Source organism: Naegleria gruberi, assembly GCF_000004985.1.
Source record: "Naegleria gruberi genomic scaffold NAEGRscaffold_61, whole genome shotgun sequence".
NCBI lineage: Eukaryota > Heterolobosea > Eutetramitea > Acrasida > Naegleriidae > Naegleria > Naegleria gruberi.
The window spans coordinates 144,626-161,581 of NW_003163266.1; the positions used below are offsets into that span (position 1 = coordinate 144,626).

The 16,956-nt window shown below is 33.9% G+C and overlaps 7 protein-coding genes across 7 annotated transcripts in view; 3 read left to right on the forward strand and 4 right to left on the reverse strand.

Moving 5' to 3' along the window:
* Positions 1-68: 68 nt before the first annotated feature.
* On the forward strand, positions 69-1,735 carry NAEGRDRAFT_73506 (uncharacterized protein; the record flags this gene model as incomplete). The annotated part of the gene is made up of 2 exons (XM_002671382.1): positions 69-440; positions 569-1,735. 2 exons carry the CDS (start codon positions 69-71, stop codon positions 1,733-1,735), a joined length of 1,539 nt encoding a protein of 512 aa, XP_002671428.1.
* Positions 1,736-2,938: 1,203 nt separating this feature from the next.
* On the forward strand, positions 2,939-4,516 carry NAEGRDRAFT_52884 (uncharacterized protein; the record flags this gene model as incomplete). The annotated part of the gene is made up of 1 exon (XM_002671383.1): positions 2,939-4,516. The coding sequence occupies one exon, from the start codon at positions 2,939-2,941 to the stop codon at positions 4,514-4,516; it is 1,578 nt and encodes a 525-aa protein (XP_002671429.1).
* Positions 4,517-4,891: 375 nt separating this feature from the next.
* Positions 4,892-5,947, reverse strand: NAEGRDRAFT_73508 (uncharacterized protein; the record flags this gene model as incomplete). Its single annotated transcript, XM_002671452.1, has 2 exons — positions 4,892-5,349; positions 5,668-5,947. 2 exons carry the CDS (start codon positions 5,945-5,947, stop codon positions 4,892-4,894), a joined length of 738 nt encoding a protein of 245 aa, XP_002671498.1.
* Positions 5,948-7,230: 1,283 nt separating this feature from the next.
* Positions 7,231-9,172, reverse strand: NAEGRDRAFT_81515 (uncharacterized protein). Its single transcript, XM_002671453.1, has one exon. It carries the CDS (start codon positions 8,928-8,930, stop codon positions 7,674-7,676), a length of 1,257 nt encoding a protein of 418 aa, XP_002671499.1. The 5' UTR covers positions 8,931-9,172; the 3' UTR covers positions 7,231-7,673.
* Positions 9,173-9,388: 216 nt separating this feature from the next.
* Positions 9,389-11,741, reverse strand: NAEGRDRAFT_52886 (uncharacterized protein; the record flags this gene model as incomplete). Its single annotated transcript, XM_002671454.1, has 2 exons — positions 9,389-11,275; positions 11,334-11,741. 2 exons carry the CDS (start codon positions 11,739-11,741, stop codon positions 9,389-9,391), a joined length of 2,295 nt encoding a protein of 764 aa, XP_002671500.1.
* Positions 11,742-11,939: 198 nt separating this feature from the next.
* Positions 11,940-14,201, reverse strand: NAEGRDRAFT_73511 (uncharacterized protein; the record flags this gene model as incomplete). Its single annotated transcript, XM_002671455.1, has 1 exon — positions 11,940-14,201. The coding sequence occupies one exon, from the start codon at positions 14,199-14,201 to the stop codon at positions 11,940-11,942; it is 2,262 nt and encodes a 753-aa protein (XP_002671501.1).
* Positions 14,202-15,968: 1,767 nt separating this feature from the next.
* The window catches only part of NAEGRDRAFT_73512 (uncharacterized protein), a gene marked incomplete at both ends in the record, with an annotated part of 1,138 nt that continues 150 nt past the window's right edge, over positions 15,969-16,956 (forward strand). The window contains 2 exons of the mRNA XM_002671384.1: positions 15,969-16,480; positions 16,531-16,938. Coding sequence (XP_002671430.1) covers positions 15,969-16,480; positions 16,531-16,938 — 920 coding nt within the window. The remainder of the gene's footprint in view (positions 16,481-16,530; positions 16,939-16,956) is intronic.

Sequence of the window (16,956 nt, forward strand, 5' to 3'; positions counted from 1 at the left end):
TTGAAGCTGACAAGTTTATCTTTACCTTTGCACAAGTATCAATTAAGACCAAAAAGCTGTCAAAAAAAATGTCACAAATTACAACCCTGTGCCATCTCCACGAAGATGCTTGGCTTACAGTATTGCAGTTTTTAAGTTTGGATGATTTATTAGTGAAAGAAAAACTATTTGGAATTTCTACTCGTGTATTTTCATCATTAATTGGATGCGAAATTCAAGAACACACAATCAACAATTCATGCAGTCATGATGGTGGTTTATTCTATAGGGTATTGAATGAAAAATTAATTGTCAAAAAATTAGAAAATTGCATGAAAAGAATTGGTCGACCATTCCATATTTATGGCTCAGATGACTACGATGAAGAAACAAACACACATGATCTTGGTTCTCTACTTGAAACCCTAGCAGAGCTTAGAAGAAATAATACCAGAGGTAGGGTTCGTCGTCAGTATTACACGAGGAGCCGTGTCAATGTTCAGCATGTGGAACATCCATGAGCAAATTGAGAGGTGAATTGAAAAGACTGATTGAAATTTGTTATGAACAATTTCCACATATTTATCAGGAAAAGAAATTAGAAATTGATAATTCACTTCGTAGATCAATCAGAGTTTGTATCCCAATGAATATTTCACCATTATCAAATGAATGCCAAGAGGAAGGTATTTTATATATTGATAATTCTCAACTCAGGAAAAACAACCCATCAATTTGGAACCAAACAAAGAGAGAACAATCCATCACTTTTGAATTGAAACCCCCTAAATTGAAATATGTCAAATGGAGAACACAATGGCGTCATTTGTATAGAAATTATCTTCTCCATGAATTGGAATATTATGTCTCTAAGCTTCAAACAATATACAGACACCTAATTACGTATAGACCTTGTTTAAAATGGGATCCTACCTATTACTCACAAACATTAGATGTTATCTATGATATTCTTCGTAACTTTAGTGAGGAATTCCAAATCAAATTCCTTACCGAGAGATCGTTCGTTTTGAAGAAATCTAAAATTAAACATGGACATGTCAGGATAGTAACTGATATAGATAGAAGTCAATGTAAAAATTTGGATTTCATTAGCCACTCCACTATTGGATTAGTTAAACTTTACAAATATTATTCCCTGCTAAGTGAAACCCCTGGTTTTAAAGAAATAATGATACAACAAATAGACAAAAACATGGCAATCTATACCAAATATTTTGAGAATGATTTATGTAGAGAGATCAATCCTAGAAAAACCATTTATCACTATTTATTTCTGTCATCAGAACTAGTGTTGATAGAGAAGCATTTCACACCAAAAGTAATCGACTGTATGAGGAAATCTTCTAAGCCTGTTCAAACAACAGCAGTACTATTATGTATTCTAGCTTCATTTCCATTTCCAAATTTTGAAATGTTAAATACCTTGTCCTTTTCATTATATTACAACAATCCTAAAACAGACAGACCAGACTCTTTATTGGATGCACTGCTAAGTGTTGTCGAGCTGCAATTTGGTACTTACAAAATTACTCTTCTAGAAGACTGGTTCAATTTCTTTATTAATTATTTTGGAAAACAGGAAATGATTAATGCATTTCAAAAATCAAAACACTTGGAAACTTTTATGCTTTATGGACAAGAGAGATATGTATCACTTGCAAAAACACTATTTGGAGATACTATCAACGTATCTAATATCGTTTCCAGTAAGCCCTACCAGATTCCAGATTTCTAATTTGCTCTTGATGGAAATTTGTAAATCAAGCATTTTGCTATTATTTACAATAACAACCCAATTGTCAACTCTCCATTGTAATGTCTCAGAAGTATAATAGTGCAGATGAACCCACAGCAAACAACTTGATGTGGAAGAGATATGCCCAACAAGGGTTTTACTCTTGACAAAAACCCTAAAATCCTTAATATGCCCCTTCCACAGCACACCACCATATCAGGCCCAACCAACAACAGAAATCTACTTTACAAAACCTCAATGTATTTTACAGCTTTAGGAATCATCTGTGTGGATTCCGATATTAAAAAAAATTAAGAAGGCGTGTTTATTTCCCCTTATGTTGTCTTAGACTAGAGGAATGCCTTTTACAACCGCAGATTTTTGAAGTGACTTTCGTGGACATCTTTTATATTTGGCGAAATAGCGAAAAGAATATAAAAGGATACATTGGTTCTTCGTAAAATATTAAAATTAACAAAAAAAATTACTCCATCACAATGAAACTCATTACTAGCATCATCAAATCATCTCGTGCTCTCTCCTTCCATACAAACAAACAATTCTCATACCATACATGTGCTGCATTGTTGAAGGCTGATCCAAAAGCACCAAAGGCACCAGAAACCGACGATAAGAAGGAAAAGATTAATTTCAGTTTTGATATTGTCGAGGAAGATCAAATTAAAAAGGATGACTGGTTTATGAGCGAAAAGGACGCTGCTCAAAACTTTGTCGAAGAAGAAGATTTTAGAACAAAGAAGACTTTCCTCAACCCATCCAGTTAAATTCCATTCCGAATTTAATTATTCATACAACACAACTAATTTAATTTTTCCATCAATCCCTCACTCCTTTTCAAACAAACTACCACAATAATGTAAATCAAAATGTATTATTTCTTGTAATAAACTAATAACTGCTGGCTGTATAATAATCTTCCATTTCAAAACGCGAGAAAATGAAGGTTGCAAATTTCACCTTTATGAGATTTGAATTAAAAAATCAATTGATAATATCTAAAAACATCTCATTGGCATGAAACAACCACACTCATCGGAACCAACAGTGAATACTTTCAATATTAAAACCAATCCAAAGCCTTCATCTTTCCATCAGCAACTGATGATTCACCATGGCGAATTAGCTAATTATGGAAGGGAAACCAAGCCTTCTTCTTTCATCTAAAAGAAAAATGAGCAAAGAATGATAGGCTCATCATCAGTTCTACTTCGTCGTCTTGCCAGACGTAAAAGAGTTGGAGGTGCCAAGTATTACACCAATACAACAGATGAAGAGGAAATGATAGATCATGGAAATGATATTTCAACAGTTGGAACTCATCATCCTATGGTAAGATATTTAGAAAGTGATGAGGAAGGAGAAGCAATGCCTCTCATTTCAACTACAACAACCAATGGTGGAGAGAAGGCACTTTCACCAATAGGAGTTGGAAGTACAATTGATGATGCACTCGAGTATTTATTTCATAAAACACCAAATAATATTCCTAAAAAGAAGAGTGGAGCAACACTATCAAGAAAGGAGTCGGATGTAATTTCTCAAGTTTCAGGAACTAGATTTATGTACTTTTCATTGGCCAACGAAGAGAGAAGATTATTCTCATCTGCTTTTGATGTTATTCAATTTTTGAAAAGTGAGAGTGGACATTTTGATAGTGTGGAAAATGATGAAGCAAAACCTTTCTGGTTGGATTGCCAACTTTCTCCCAACGAAGATGTAGACAAATTGAGGAGCTACTTTAAATTTGAACCAACCACAGCAGAGAATTGTTATTGTGATCACTTTGAAGTTTCGGAAAAGTGGGAATATTTTGATAATTATTTCTTTTGTGCCACGAGTGTTAGAGTGAAAGAAGTAAAACAACAATCGAATAATGAAAAGTCAGCTCCAAGTATCAAGAAATATTTCTGGCAACAGGAACCTGAAATAATCAGAAAACCAAAACCTAATTTATTTCCCCATATTTATTTGTCTATACTTTTATTCGAGAATTGTATAATTACATTCCATGAGAAACCCTTTATTGGATTTGATATTGCTCTTGCCCATTTGGAGAGAAAGTATGCTAGAATGACTGGAAGAGTGAAATATGTGAGAAGTCAAGATAATCTGAGTGCAATATCCTCGGCCTCTAGTTTGGAATATTCACTTGCAGCATCTCCTTCTTTTGTTTTTCACAACTTGATGGATTCCATTGTTGAGAAACTTATTCCAACAGTTGATGGTATTACAAAGTCGTGTGACATGATTGATGAGTTTGCTCTATCATTTTCCAGCTCATATCAAGGTAATTCAGTGGTTGAGGATATTGCAGATCTCAAACGTAAAATTGTGGTTCTAAGAAAACTGATAGTGCCAAAACAGAGAATGTTCGTCTATTTGGTTTCACATTATCTTACTGCATCTTATTTTGCTGAGGATGTTAGAATTTATATGAGAGACGTTTTGGATCATTTGACATATTCTTGTGACAAGTTGGAAATGGCTGTTGATGCTCTCTCTGAATCCCATACCAATTACTTGACCAAGTTGCAAATTGAAATGGCACAAGCATCATCCATAACAGACAAATTCATGAATAGATTGAGTTCCATGGCTATGATTTACGCACCCTTAACATTAATTGGCACTGTATGGGGTATGAATTGTCAAGTTCCGGGACAGAATGAGGATTCGTTGTATTGGTTCTTTGGTATATGTGGGTTTATGGTTCTGCTTGTTGTTGTCATTGTCATTCTATTAAGGAAGAAAATATTGTAAAATAATATCAATTTTATTTATCAAGACACTAAATTAAAGTGAATGCAGAAATTGTAGAAATATCACCAAAAAAACTGATTTCACAATCAACAACAAATTCTCTGATAGATGATGCACCAACAGAGATGTTGTGCAAATGCTTTTCCTTCATATGTAGAGAGGCGATCAATGTCTTGTGATTGAGTAAGAATATTTATTAGAGATGAGAATAATCCTATACCCAAATCTAACAAACAGGAAATGGAAAATCAAGTTGGAAGTAAAGTAATTATCAACAACCAAAGACTTGTAATGGCTTTCATGTTATGATTGGAATTGAATCATTATCAAGGACACATATCCAAAATTAGGTAAAGTAACATATTATTGAAATAATTACCACAGGTGTTTGGTGTATTTATTTCTACGAGTTGCATAACCCCTCTTTCCAGAACAACCTCTATAGCAATACAACTCGTTAAAATCTGCCTTTCTGTTAAATGAATTATTAATAGTAAATTCCTTCACACAAACTACATTCTCTACTTGGTTTACAATAGCAAAAATCAATCTGTACAACCAATTACAAAAGAATAATGAACAGCACACATAGAATGGGATTGAATAAAAGAATGACCATTTGACTTCATCTCTCCTAACCAACAAGTATGTTGAAAAGTTTGGTATTTCCCACTTTTCTTCATAATAATGTGAAGTTCCCTTATCAATCTTAACCACTGTATTTCTGGAACGATCAATTTTCGATTGAGTTTCTCTATCTGATGCAAAGAAGAATGAATCACATTTTAGAGCTAAGGTTTGTTTTTTAACACTAAGTTGAGTTACTTGGTAAACTTTTAATAAAAATTGTAAAACTTACTTTGGATATTTGGTCCAATCAGTACATGTGTGATAACTAAGATGTTGCTTCCTTTCATCCACTAGCTCTTTATGTGATTGAGTATGTTCTCCATTAGAATCTGACCATGAATCTGAAAAATTCGAATAACATTTAATATGGAAAGATATTGAAGGAGAACTATTCTTTAAACCCTCATAGATAGTTCCAATATTCTCCATTCTCTTATTTTTTAAAAATTGAATACTATCACAAGAAAATGAAATCACCAAATATAGTAATATTGCAACACATAACGAAGAACACAACAAACCTCTCGGAATGTCATGATTAAAGTTGCTATTCTTTGGATAAATAACCACTTCACAAATAACAATAACAATGGCATTAGCCACAATGAAAAGTGACAGCAAAAAAGATGCAACAATACTTGACAGAAATCTTTGATAAATCAAAAGCAAAAATTTCTTCCATGAATAATCTGATATCTTTGCTCGAAAATATTTCTCATATGGGTGTGCAGTTGTGTTCTGGAGAGAATAATAATCAGAGTTTGATATTTCATTGAGTTCGTAATATTGATGTGTTGACATTTTTTTTGATTAGTAGCAGGTTGGAGTAATGAACAATGTTTTTCACACAATGAGAATGTTTGTATTGGAAGGTTATGTTGGATTGAAAAGTCGATTACAATACTTGAAAAAGGTTGATTTTACAAGATCATCGCACACTCGTAACAGATATGGAAATACAAATAATTGCATTAATTGTGAACATAGTACATGTGGTGTAACAGTGAATGCAATGTAAGGGAAATTCTGGAGTGTGGTTGGATTGCAATTGGTCCAAATCTAGAAAGCTTTCCAAAGATTCCACAATTTCATTAATTTTCTTCCCAATCATTATAATAACATTATTGCCAATAATATGGATCTGAAGTAAATGATGATGATATTAATTCAATGAATCCATTTTCTATTGGATTTTGTCATAGTGATAGAGGTTTCTTTAAATATTGAAGGGGTTTGCTTAATTAAATGCAATAATAATAATAATCTACTTCAGGTTTTATTGAACCGAATGTAAACTTTTCAAGCAAACATTGCCAAGGATTCCTCTGCTTTTTCTTCTTGTTCTGATAATTCTATTTGAATCCACCTTTGTTCGTTTGGCATTATCCTCGAAACGTTGTTAATGTTTTTAAATTCATATTTTTAAAATTCTTAAATCTTTGAATTGTTGCAATGTATTTTAATTTTATAAAAATGGAAGTTTATGAAATTTCTTAATAAAGTGTTTAAAATTGAAGTTATTTTTATGGATTTTATTGTGGATTTGTTTTTATTGGGCATCTGTCAAAAAAGATAATATGTTTTTAGCAATTTTTCACTCTAAAAATGTCAAGTCCAAAAATAGTCAAAAATTTAAAACGACATTTTTGGCAATAGTTTAGTTTCGAATAAATACAACCATGAAAACAGTTCTCAAATCCAACAACAAAAAAACAACACAACAACTAAATACAAAACTAAACATGTCTGCTCACAAAATTGGTTTCCAATATTTCATCTACAAGCCTTATGTTTGGATGACTGGATTGGCCTTGCTCAGCACTGGATCATACTTTAATTTACAATGGCAAACTAATCAACAAGGAAAAGCTTTCCAAGATGCTCGTCCATCAGTAGAAACTCTTGCTTTCGAATCAAAGTTTAGTTTCAGACCAGGCGACCAAAAAGATGCTCTGACTCAAATCGATTTTTCACCAATTTCTCACTCTAATTGGGTTAAGAAAGAATAATTCTGAACTATTCTACTTGATTTTCTAACTAATGTAAATAAAACTCTAAATTCTCAATATTCTAGTTCGCAAGTTGAAAAAAGGTAAACAAATTTATTGTTTATCTAGAATTGGTTTACCTTGTTTCAGTTCGTAATATTTGTAATCTACACTGTTGGAAAAATATTGAATTGGAAGAGATGAATTTTCCTCTTCAGAATTCAATTTCTTCTGTTCTAGGAGGTAATAATTGTCGAATAGTTCACATTCATTATCCAAGAGGATGGAAGCAATCAAAGTAATTTGATTTGGAACTAGACCATGTCTGTAATATAAGCGTTTGAGAATACCATGTGTTTCAGCTAACCGAGAAAGGAATAGTTCTTCCTCTTCAGTTCTTTCAGATGGGCTTTTTTTGCTAATAAATTTGAATGCTTTTACAATTTCTACCTGAACATGTAAAGGAATATCCTGTGAATGATGAGATAATTGGTGAGACATATCTGACAAATGTTGATCCATGGCAAAAGTAAGATTTTCTATAAACCAGCATTGTTATCTACATAGATACTGGTGGCTTGTTTGTACATTTCCACATTTCCTCTGAATTGTTCCATTAAATCTTGATAAAATTCCTCCTCATCTGCTGTTCTTTCTTCTTCTGGAATGCAAAAAATGACAGTACCGACAGCCAAATTATAAACAGGTTTGCAGGAATATCGTCTAATGTGATCTTGCATTTGTCTTCTAAAGTGATGCATTGCAATGACATAGGCCTGTTCTTGAGGAGTTCTCTGCTTTTCATCCTTGAGGAAAATGGCTGCAGAGTTAAGAGCAATATTATATTCATCTTCATCTGACATTACCTGGACAGGAATTGAAGGGTAGGATTGAGTTTGATTCATGGAGCTATTTCTCACAGAATTTCCACTATCATACAGTAAAGGTGACATGCCTTCTTCAGTTTGAACAAAGCTTTCAGGTGGTAATTCCATTTCGAGGAAGGATGTAGAATTTGATGAGGAAGAGATATCAGTTAACTCTGATTCATGTGAATTCTTTTGTAATAGTACAGTTGTGTTGGCAGTTGAAAATGAGGAAGTTGAGTTAGAGGAAGAAATATATACAGGTGAGCTTGTAACTCCTCTTGGTGAATTGAGACCACCTCTTGGAGTTGTTGGAGAGGTGCCAAGAGCAGCAAGATTGGACAATCGTTTGATATCTATCGATTTGTGAAGCAAGTGAGCATCACCCTTGCTTATTTCAAAGGATGGTTGCTTTGTTAATACAGGTGTTGCTGTTTGATCATCAACAATAATTGGACTGGTATTAGTAATTGCTGAATTGTTGGTCAATTGCAAAGCATCATTACTCAATGTTACAACTTGTCTAATTGCTTCAATCCACTCCAATGTTTCCTCTTTAGTTTCTGTGAAGAGGAAGTAATTTCTCGAACGTTCCTGATCCTCCACAATAAACCCAAACTGTAAACCTTCCTTTTGTGCCTTTGGTTCAATAGTTTTCATTTCATAAATATTCAGAGATTGAACTCCCTTGAGTGAAATTTCACCCTGTGGAGTCTTATTTGGCTCCTTCTTCTTATTCATCTTGTGATAGGTAATCTTATTAGAGTACAAGAAGAAGTATCTCGATTTGTAATTCTTCACCTTTGCTCCCTGTTTCGTCATGACTCCTGACTTGAAACATGTCTGTGAGACACTGTAATGTTTCACCAGTGATGAGTTGGGTATCATGATGGTTGCTGCTCTCTGCTGTCCCACACTACTTCTATTCATGATGTTAATGTTTCTTTCTTATCAAAAATTGACACACAACTTGGTATTCTTATTGTTGTTGTTGTTGCAAAAAAGCCTAAATATTCCAATCAACCAAGTAAAAGAGGCGCGATCGATTGGGATTTTAAAATTCGCTTTTTTATGGCCAATTTAATGGATATGATGATGATACTCTCACTTCAATGAAAGCGTATGAATTTACGTTGTGGCAAAAAGTTTTGAAAAAGACAACAGGCGGTTTGGTGACTTTTTTTTTGTGATGATTTTAAAAATTGCGCTCATTTTTTTGAAAGGATTCGGATGGAGGATTCGGCCATGTCTTTTGGAGAAATGGTTTCATCGATTGAGTATGATGGTGGGATGGCTTATTGTGGAAAAGGTTGTTGTATACAGAGATGGATGGGTTAATGTTTAACAAATATTATGTTTCGAATAAAAAGGTTGAATCCAACATGTTATTATTGAATTTGACTAAGAATGAATGCAAAACGAAAAGCTAATTCCTTATAACCTTCATATCTCTGAGCTGCTCCTCCATGTCCTTGTTTCATATTTGTTTTACAGAGAATGAGTCCAGGTTTCGAATGTGTTTTTTGAAAATGTCTCAAACGGGCCACAAATTTTAAACCTTCCCAATATTGAACTCTTGAATCATTCAGTGCATGATCCACCAATATCGAAGGGAATGGCTTATTCACATTCTCCTCACAATCAATATTATCATATGGACTATATTGAATCATGTAATCGTAAAATTTCTTAATTGTTGGATTTCCCCATTCATCATACTCAGTACAGCAGAGAGGCATACTTGGATCCATCATTGAGGAAATTAAATCAACGAATGGAACCTCCAGAATGGCAGCCCTGAAAATTTCAGGTCTCATACACAAGACAGATCCAATTAATAGACCACCTGCAGATCCACCCTCAATTGCAAGTTTTCCTGGATTAGTCCATCCTTGTTGAATTAAATATTCTGCACTGTCAATGAAATCATAGAAGGTATTCTTCTTATTGAGAAGTTTTCCTTGGAGGTACCAATCTCTACCCAATTCTGAACCACCTCGAACAGAAGAAACTGCATAAATGACACCTCGATCTAATAAACTGAAAATAGAGTAGGAAAAGGAGGCATCATTGCATATGGAGTAAGCTCCATAGCCATAGAGAAGTAATGGATGTGAACCATCGAGTTCAATATCTCCATTAATTGAACTCTTTTTGTAAAGGATGTGGAGTGGTATTTTAGCTTTTCCATCTCTAGAAGGAACCATTAATTTCTTCTGCACATAATTATTCTTGTCGAAATCTCCCAAAACTTTCTCTTGTTTGAGGATTTTAAATTCGTGAGTGTCCATATTATATTCATAGGTTGTTTCTGGTGTCAGGAAGGATGAGTAGGTCAAACGAATGAGATTGCTTTCATAAATGTAGTTTTCAGATTCTCCTAAATCGTATGAAGGTTCTGGGAATTCCACTTCTTTTGGTTGTTTTTCACCATTAGGATCTAAAATTACTAATTTTGGAACACCTTCACTTCTTCCAAACATGGCTAAATGATTTTCAAACGCTACCAAACTTTCAATGTAAAAATCTGGATTGTAAGGAAGAAATTCTGGAGCATTGTCAAGATCTGGATTCTCTACAGTTGTCTTGAATAATTTGAAATTTACAAATCCTTCATCATTATGCCAAAAGTAGAAATGGTCTTTGTGGTGAGTAATGTAAAGTTCAATACCTTCCTTTCTTTCCCTGTTGGCAAATAATTTAAATTCACCACTCGGTAACTCATCTACTCTCAAATATCTATATTCACAAGTATTATTCGAAATGGATTCAATAAAAATAAATTCATCTGTCAAAGTCTTGTAAGCAGCCACATTGAATTTTTCATTCATGTCACAATACACCATTTCACATTCATTCTCCAATGAAATTCTTTTGCAATCCTCAATATTATCAACTTGTTCCTCAACATTCAAAGTTTTTCTATAGACTTTATAAGGTCTATGAGCTTCATCACATGTCACAAATATAATTGTTCTAGAATCTGTTCCAAACTCAAAACTAGTATCCAAACATTCATCTCTTGAAATATATTCAGCAATAATCTTTCCACTCTTCAAATCTTTAAAGTACATTTCATAATATTCATCACCATCTACATCAATTGAGTATGCCATAATATTTTGATCAGGTGAAATATCATAAAAACCCAAATCCAAATACTCTGTTTCGAATTCTTGTGCAATTTGATTCAAATCCAATAGAATTTCCTCCTTTGCATCTTTTTCCATTGCTGATTTTCTACAATAGATTTTATACTGTTTATCTTCTTGAATCTATTTCCACACAGTTTTAATGATTTTAAATTGATAAAATTCAATGATTTGAACCTACCCTCGAATAATAATAGTAATCCTTCCAAATATATGGAACTGATGCATTATTTTGTTGAATCTTATTCTTAATTTCATTGAAAATCTTGTCCTGCAACTTTTTCAATGGTTTCATCTTGGTTTTCTGATAGGTATTTTCACTTTTAATATAATCCATCACCTTCTCCTTCTCCCGAAACCAAAAGTATGGATCCGAGTGTTCTAGCACTTGAATTGAATTTTCCACTTTTTCATCACGATTATTATTCACAAAATTTAATGAAGTTGGTGTATGATTTTCCTCGATGGTGTGATGGATTTCATATCGATGCACAATTATCTCTGGAATCACATCAGGAACATCATGAATGCCTTCACATTTAATCATCGGAATGAATTCTTCGTTTTCTGTTGATTGTTCTTCGAGCATTTTTCTTTTCTTTGCAAAGTTTCTTGCGGAATTGAATATAAATGGTTGTGATTTTGATGGATGCAGAATGGGTAATGAAGATTTGCGAGATGTACTGCTGCTATTGATGAGCAGTTGTTTTAACATTTTTTTTGTAAACTATTTAACAAATGTTTAATATTTCACAACTAATCAATAACTTTTATTAAGAATTTCAATTTACTTCTTTCTTGAACTCTTCATCTTGATACTAGTGAAAGCCATATCAGTAACAGTCATGGCAGTAATAACATTGTCAGCTCTCAAAGCTCCATCAGCAGAAACTGAAACAATTGAACTTTCAACATCAGTTGACTTGACACTGAAAGTACCACTGACAACAGCAGTGCCATTAACAACAATACCTCCAATAGATGTGAAATCACCTCCTTGAACAATGATAGCAGCATTGGAGTGATTCAAATGAACAGTTCCATTAATTGTCAAGTTACCAGTGATGAGCAATGCATGATTCAATGTCAAGTTACCATTAACATGGGTTTCGCCATTGACAGTCAAAATGCTTCCAACTGTTGAGTTCAGGGTACCATTGACAGTTAAATTACCATTAATCAAGGTGGAGCATGGTAATGAAATGTTACCAATCATTTGGAGAGAACCATTGCTGGCAATGGATGAGTTATCCATTTCGAATGAACCATTTTGAGCCAAAGAACCATTCAATTCAAGAGTTTCATTACCCAATAAACTGCCATTAATGAGCATGGAGCCGTTGACAGATAAGACACCCATTGACATGGATTTGAAAGTACCATTGACTGAGATAGTTCCATTAATTGAGGTATTGGATGGAAGAGACATGTTACCATCAAAGTTCATAGAACCATTAAGGTGAACAGTTTCGTTATCTTGGAAGAATGAACCATTATGAACCAAGGAACCATTCATATTGAAATCAGTTTCATTTCCATCGAAAGAACCATTAATGAGCATGGAACCGTTGATAGACAATTGACCATCCATAGTGGAATTGATAGAACCATTAATTTGAAGAGTACCATTGATAGAATCCAATGAAGGGAGAGTCATGTTTCCTTCCATAGCCAAAGAACCATTTGAACTCATTGAAGAATTATCATGATAGAAAGAACCATTGTTTGCCAAAGTACCGTTCAATTCCAAAGAGTTGGTATAATTGCTAGAGAATGAACCATTAATGAGCATTGAACCATTAATAGACAATGTTCTGAAAGCAGTTGATCTTAAAGTACCATTGACTGAGATAGTTCCATTAATTGAGTTGTTAGATGGGAGAGTCATGTTACCGTCAATGGTAATGGAACCATTTGAACTCATTGAAGAATTATCATGGACGAATGAACCATTGTTGGCCAAAGTACCGTTCAATTCCAATGAATTAGTTTGATTAGTGGAGAAACTGCCATTAATAAGCATGGATCCATTGACAGACAAGACACCCATTGACATGGATTTGAAAGTACCATTCACTGAGATAGTTCCATTAATTGAGGTATTGGATGGAAGAGACATGTTACCATCAAAGTTCATAGAACCATTAAGGTGGACAGTTTCGTTATCTTGGAAGAATGAACCATTATGAACCAAGGAACCATTCATATTGAAATCAGTTTCGTTTCCATTGAAAGAACCGTTCATAACCATCGAACCATTGATGCTCAAATCACCACTGATTGAGGAGTTAACAGTACCATTAACTTGAAGAGTACCATTGAATTCGTCCATGGAAGGAAGAGTCAAGTTACCTTGAATGGTCAAAGAACCATTAGTGTTCAAAGAATTGTTAGAATAGACGAAACTGCCGTTATGACCCAATGTACCATTCAATTCGAAAGCATTAACTTCATCAGCATCGAATGAACCATTAATAAAGAGAGATCCATTAGAGAACCAAGTTGAGTTGGAAATCATTAAGGAACCATTTGAAGCAATGCTACCATTAACTTGCATCAATCCGTGATCAATTGAAGCGTTGATGAATGATGAACCATTGACAATCAACGAGTCATTAATCATGGCAACAATTCCACTAGCATTGAAAACACCTTCAATAGTCAAATTACCAACTGTCATGGAACCATCGGTGTGAGCAATACTTCCATTAACATGCAAACTATGAGTTGAGTTGAGTGTGAAATTACCATTAGTGACCAAGGTACCATTCAAGATGGAACTATTAGATGAGGTAGTAGTGTAAAAACCCTTCATGGTGGCATTTCCATTACTATCAGAGAAGATGGTTGTTTCACTTGCGTTTTGTGGAGCAACTGGGAGAACAATTGGAGCAACTGGAGTAACAGGTGTAACAACAGGAGGAACGACTGGCTTAACTGGTGGAATAATTGGTTTAGGATTGATTGGAGCAGTATCATTGCACAACTTTAAGTGATCTCTGCAAATCAAGGTCTTGATATTCTTATTCTTATTCTTGCCTTGTTGCATAGTTTTCAAGGCATTATCAAGAGTGGAACAGAAATTATGTCTGTAATGATTACAAAGTGAAAGAACAGATCCAGTTTTAACTGTTATATATGCAATAACATGAAAATGAACGAAGCATTGTAGATGTATTAAGGGAATTAAGTGAGTATTTGCAAACACATGTGATAGTTATTATATAATATGTAACGAGTTCAATGTTCATTCAAAAAGAAATACCTTACTTACTCTTATCGGTAGCAACCATATCAAAGCTAGTTTTACAGAATGTGCATGGATTAGCTGAGAAACCATAGACAGTACAAGCGATGGCGCTCAACAAGACCACCAATGTGATAATCAATTGCTTCTTTTGCATTTTTTCTTTCATATTTGCAATTTCCAACTAGAAACAAGAGCTTTAAAGTCTCGTGGGAGTAATGTGCAATCTGTTTGTTGAATTTCATAGAAGTATGTGGGATTAAGGCAGTCTAATACGGATATCAGAGGAGTTGATGATGCGCAGAAACTCCACTCTCATTCTAAATAACTCAGCGAATTGAGGTGCTGTGTCGTTGTTTGTGGAGAATGCAACAATCATTCACACACAACTGGATGTTGGTTCAACATCAGTCGCTCCTTAGTAAAAATTTGCATTATCAAGCGCTCGCTCTATTATTTTGCGTGGGTGAAATGTGAACATTTTGAATTACTGTAGGAACGGTTCCAATTTCATTCCAACCAATTAAGGACGGTTGAGATTCATCATTGTTAAGGAGTAATTTAAGGATTGAAGAATCAAAAATTGAGTATAAGTGTTACATTTTCCAGAGTTCGTAGATACCAGTTTCTTAGAGTTCTGATTTCTTATATTGTAGACCCAGAAGGAGTTGGAAAATTTCTTAGATTTTCAAAGGAGATTGTTGAGGAGTTTTCTACTCTGTTGATTTCTTTTATCGTATGGATGCATACAGAAAATGTACCATGAATGGCATATTTTGAGCATATAGATGTGCTTCCACATGTTGTTTTACATGCATTGATTTGTTATTTCATTTGACAATCTGTAAAATTCCAACACATTATCATTCATGCATTTTCAATCCTTTCACTTTATAAATAGTATTATACATCAATATTTCAATTGACTACTCTACAGTAAATTGTTAATCTACAGTAAAATAGTTCATGATAACGAGATGACAAATAGTTCAACTCTTTCCAATAATGAAGTGACATTACTTTGTTTATTGTTTAATTCACTTTCAGAAAGCTCACTCTGTGATATATTGTAATGACCTGTCATGACTTTCTTCAAAGAGTTCACATCCAATACCATGAATTTCACATCTTCAAGCTTGTCCCTATGTTTACATATGAGAATTCCAGCACAATCCAATTTGGTAATAGACATCCATAATTTTACCGCTCAAACTGACTATCTTAGTGAAATAATCTCATCACGATATACTGCCGGCAATTGTGTTAAAATAACACAATGTTAAAAGTGTGAAATATTGGTTGGTCAATTGGTACATGAAATATAGACCAAGAAATTAGATGTCTTTTCATATATTTTCTGCACTGGAATGTCCATTCAAGGCTTAAAGCGATATTTAGAAGCAATTTTCAAGAATATAAATCTTGTGAGAAAGTATTTAAAAATCTAAAAAGGCAAGTACAATACTTAATGCAAGAGTTGCGTTGCTGAAGTTGGTTCAACACTTACGGCAGCAAATTAATCAAGAAAAAAACAAAGCACTTCTTCAACCATTTACTTGTATATTAGTCATGACTACTGGTTTATCATTTGTTTTCCAACAAGAGTTATTCGAAAGGAAGGGTTTACATTCGCTTGCAAGTTTTGATTTCTTCTCACCATTGGAAATTGATTTTACTAACTTGACAGTAGCAGAAATAACAGCTGGCAGTAGATTTCCTCAACTTGTTCAGAATTCAACATCTGTTGCCAATTCTTGCTTCTTTCTAATAATTTATTCGATTATTACTGCCATTACTGTTCATTTCCTTGTCAAGGCAAAGGATAAGATGATGAGAAATCAAAAGATTTTATTTGGTGTTATGCTCAGTTTCGTCTTTACTCATGCCATTGCCTTGTTCTTTAGATTAATCTATAATTCCACTGGGCTTCATGTGAATCTAAACTATTCGAATATTGATAAGGAAACTGTGATTGGAAATTTGAAATTAATGTGGGCTACTGCATTCTTGGAGAATGTCATTTCCTTCCTTCAAATGATTCCGTTCAGTTGTTTCTTAATGTCTTTCATTTTGACCATCTTGTAAGTTTCACCATGTTTCGAATATATTTTACTGATCGCATGTACATTAGTTTACAAACTGTTGAAAAAGCTGGAGCTATGGGAAGAAAAACATCCACTGCTTTATTTTGGATTGTCATGGTCATTACTGCTATTGCCATGTTTTTGGCTATTGCCTTGTCAGTGTCCAATGGTACAGTCAACTTGCTTCTCAAGATTCAAGAAATCAGATTTGATGTGACACCAATCTATTTGTCCTTATTCGTCTTGTATCTTTCCATCATTGCCACTGAAATAGTTATCTTCTTGGCAAGTGGTATTCGTTTAGTTTATGTTATCAGAAAGAATTCATTGAATACTTCACAAGTCCAACATAAGAACTCCTTGGTTGCCTTCATGAATCGTCCATATACAAAGATTGTTGGTTTAATTACTGGTATCTTGCTTTGCCAATTATTTGCTGTCCTTTCCATTGTTTCGTCCATTTCACCTCACTC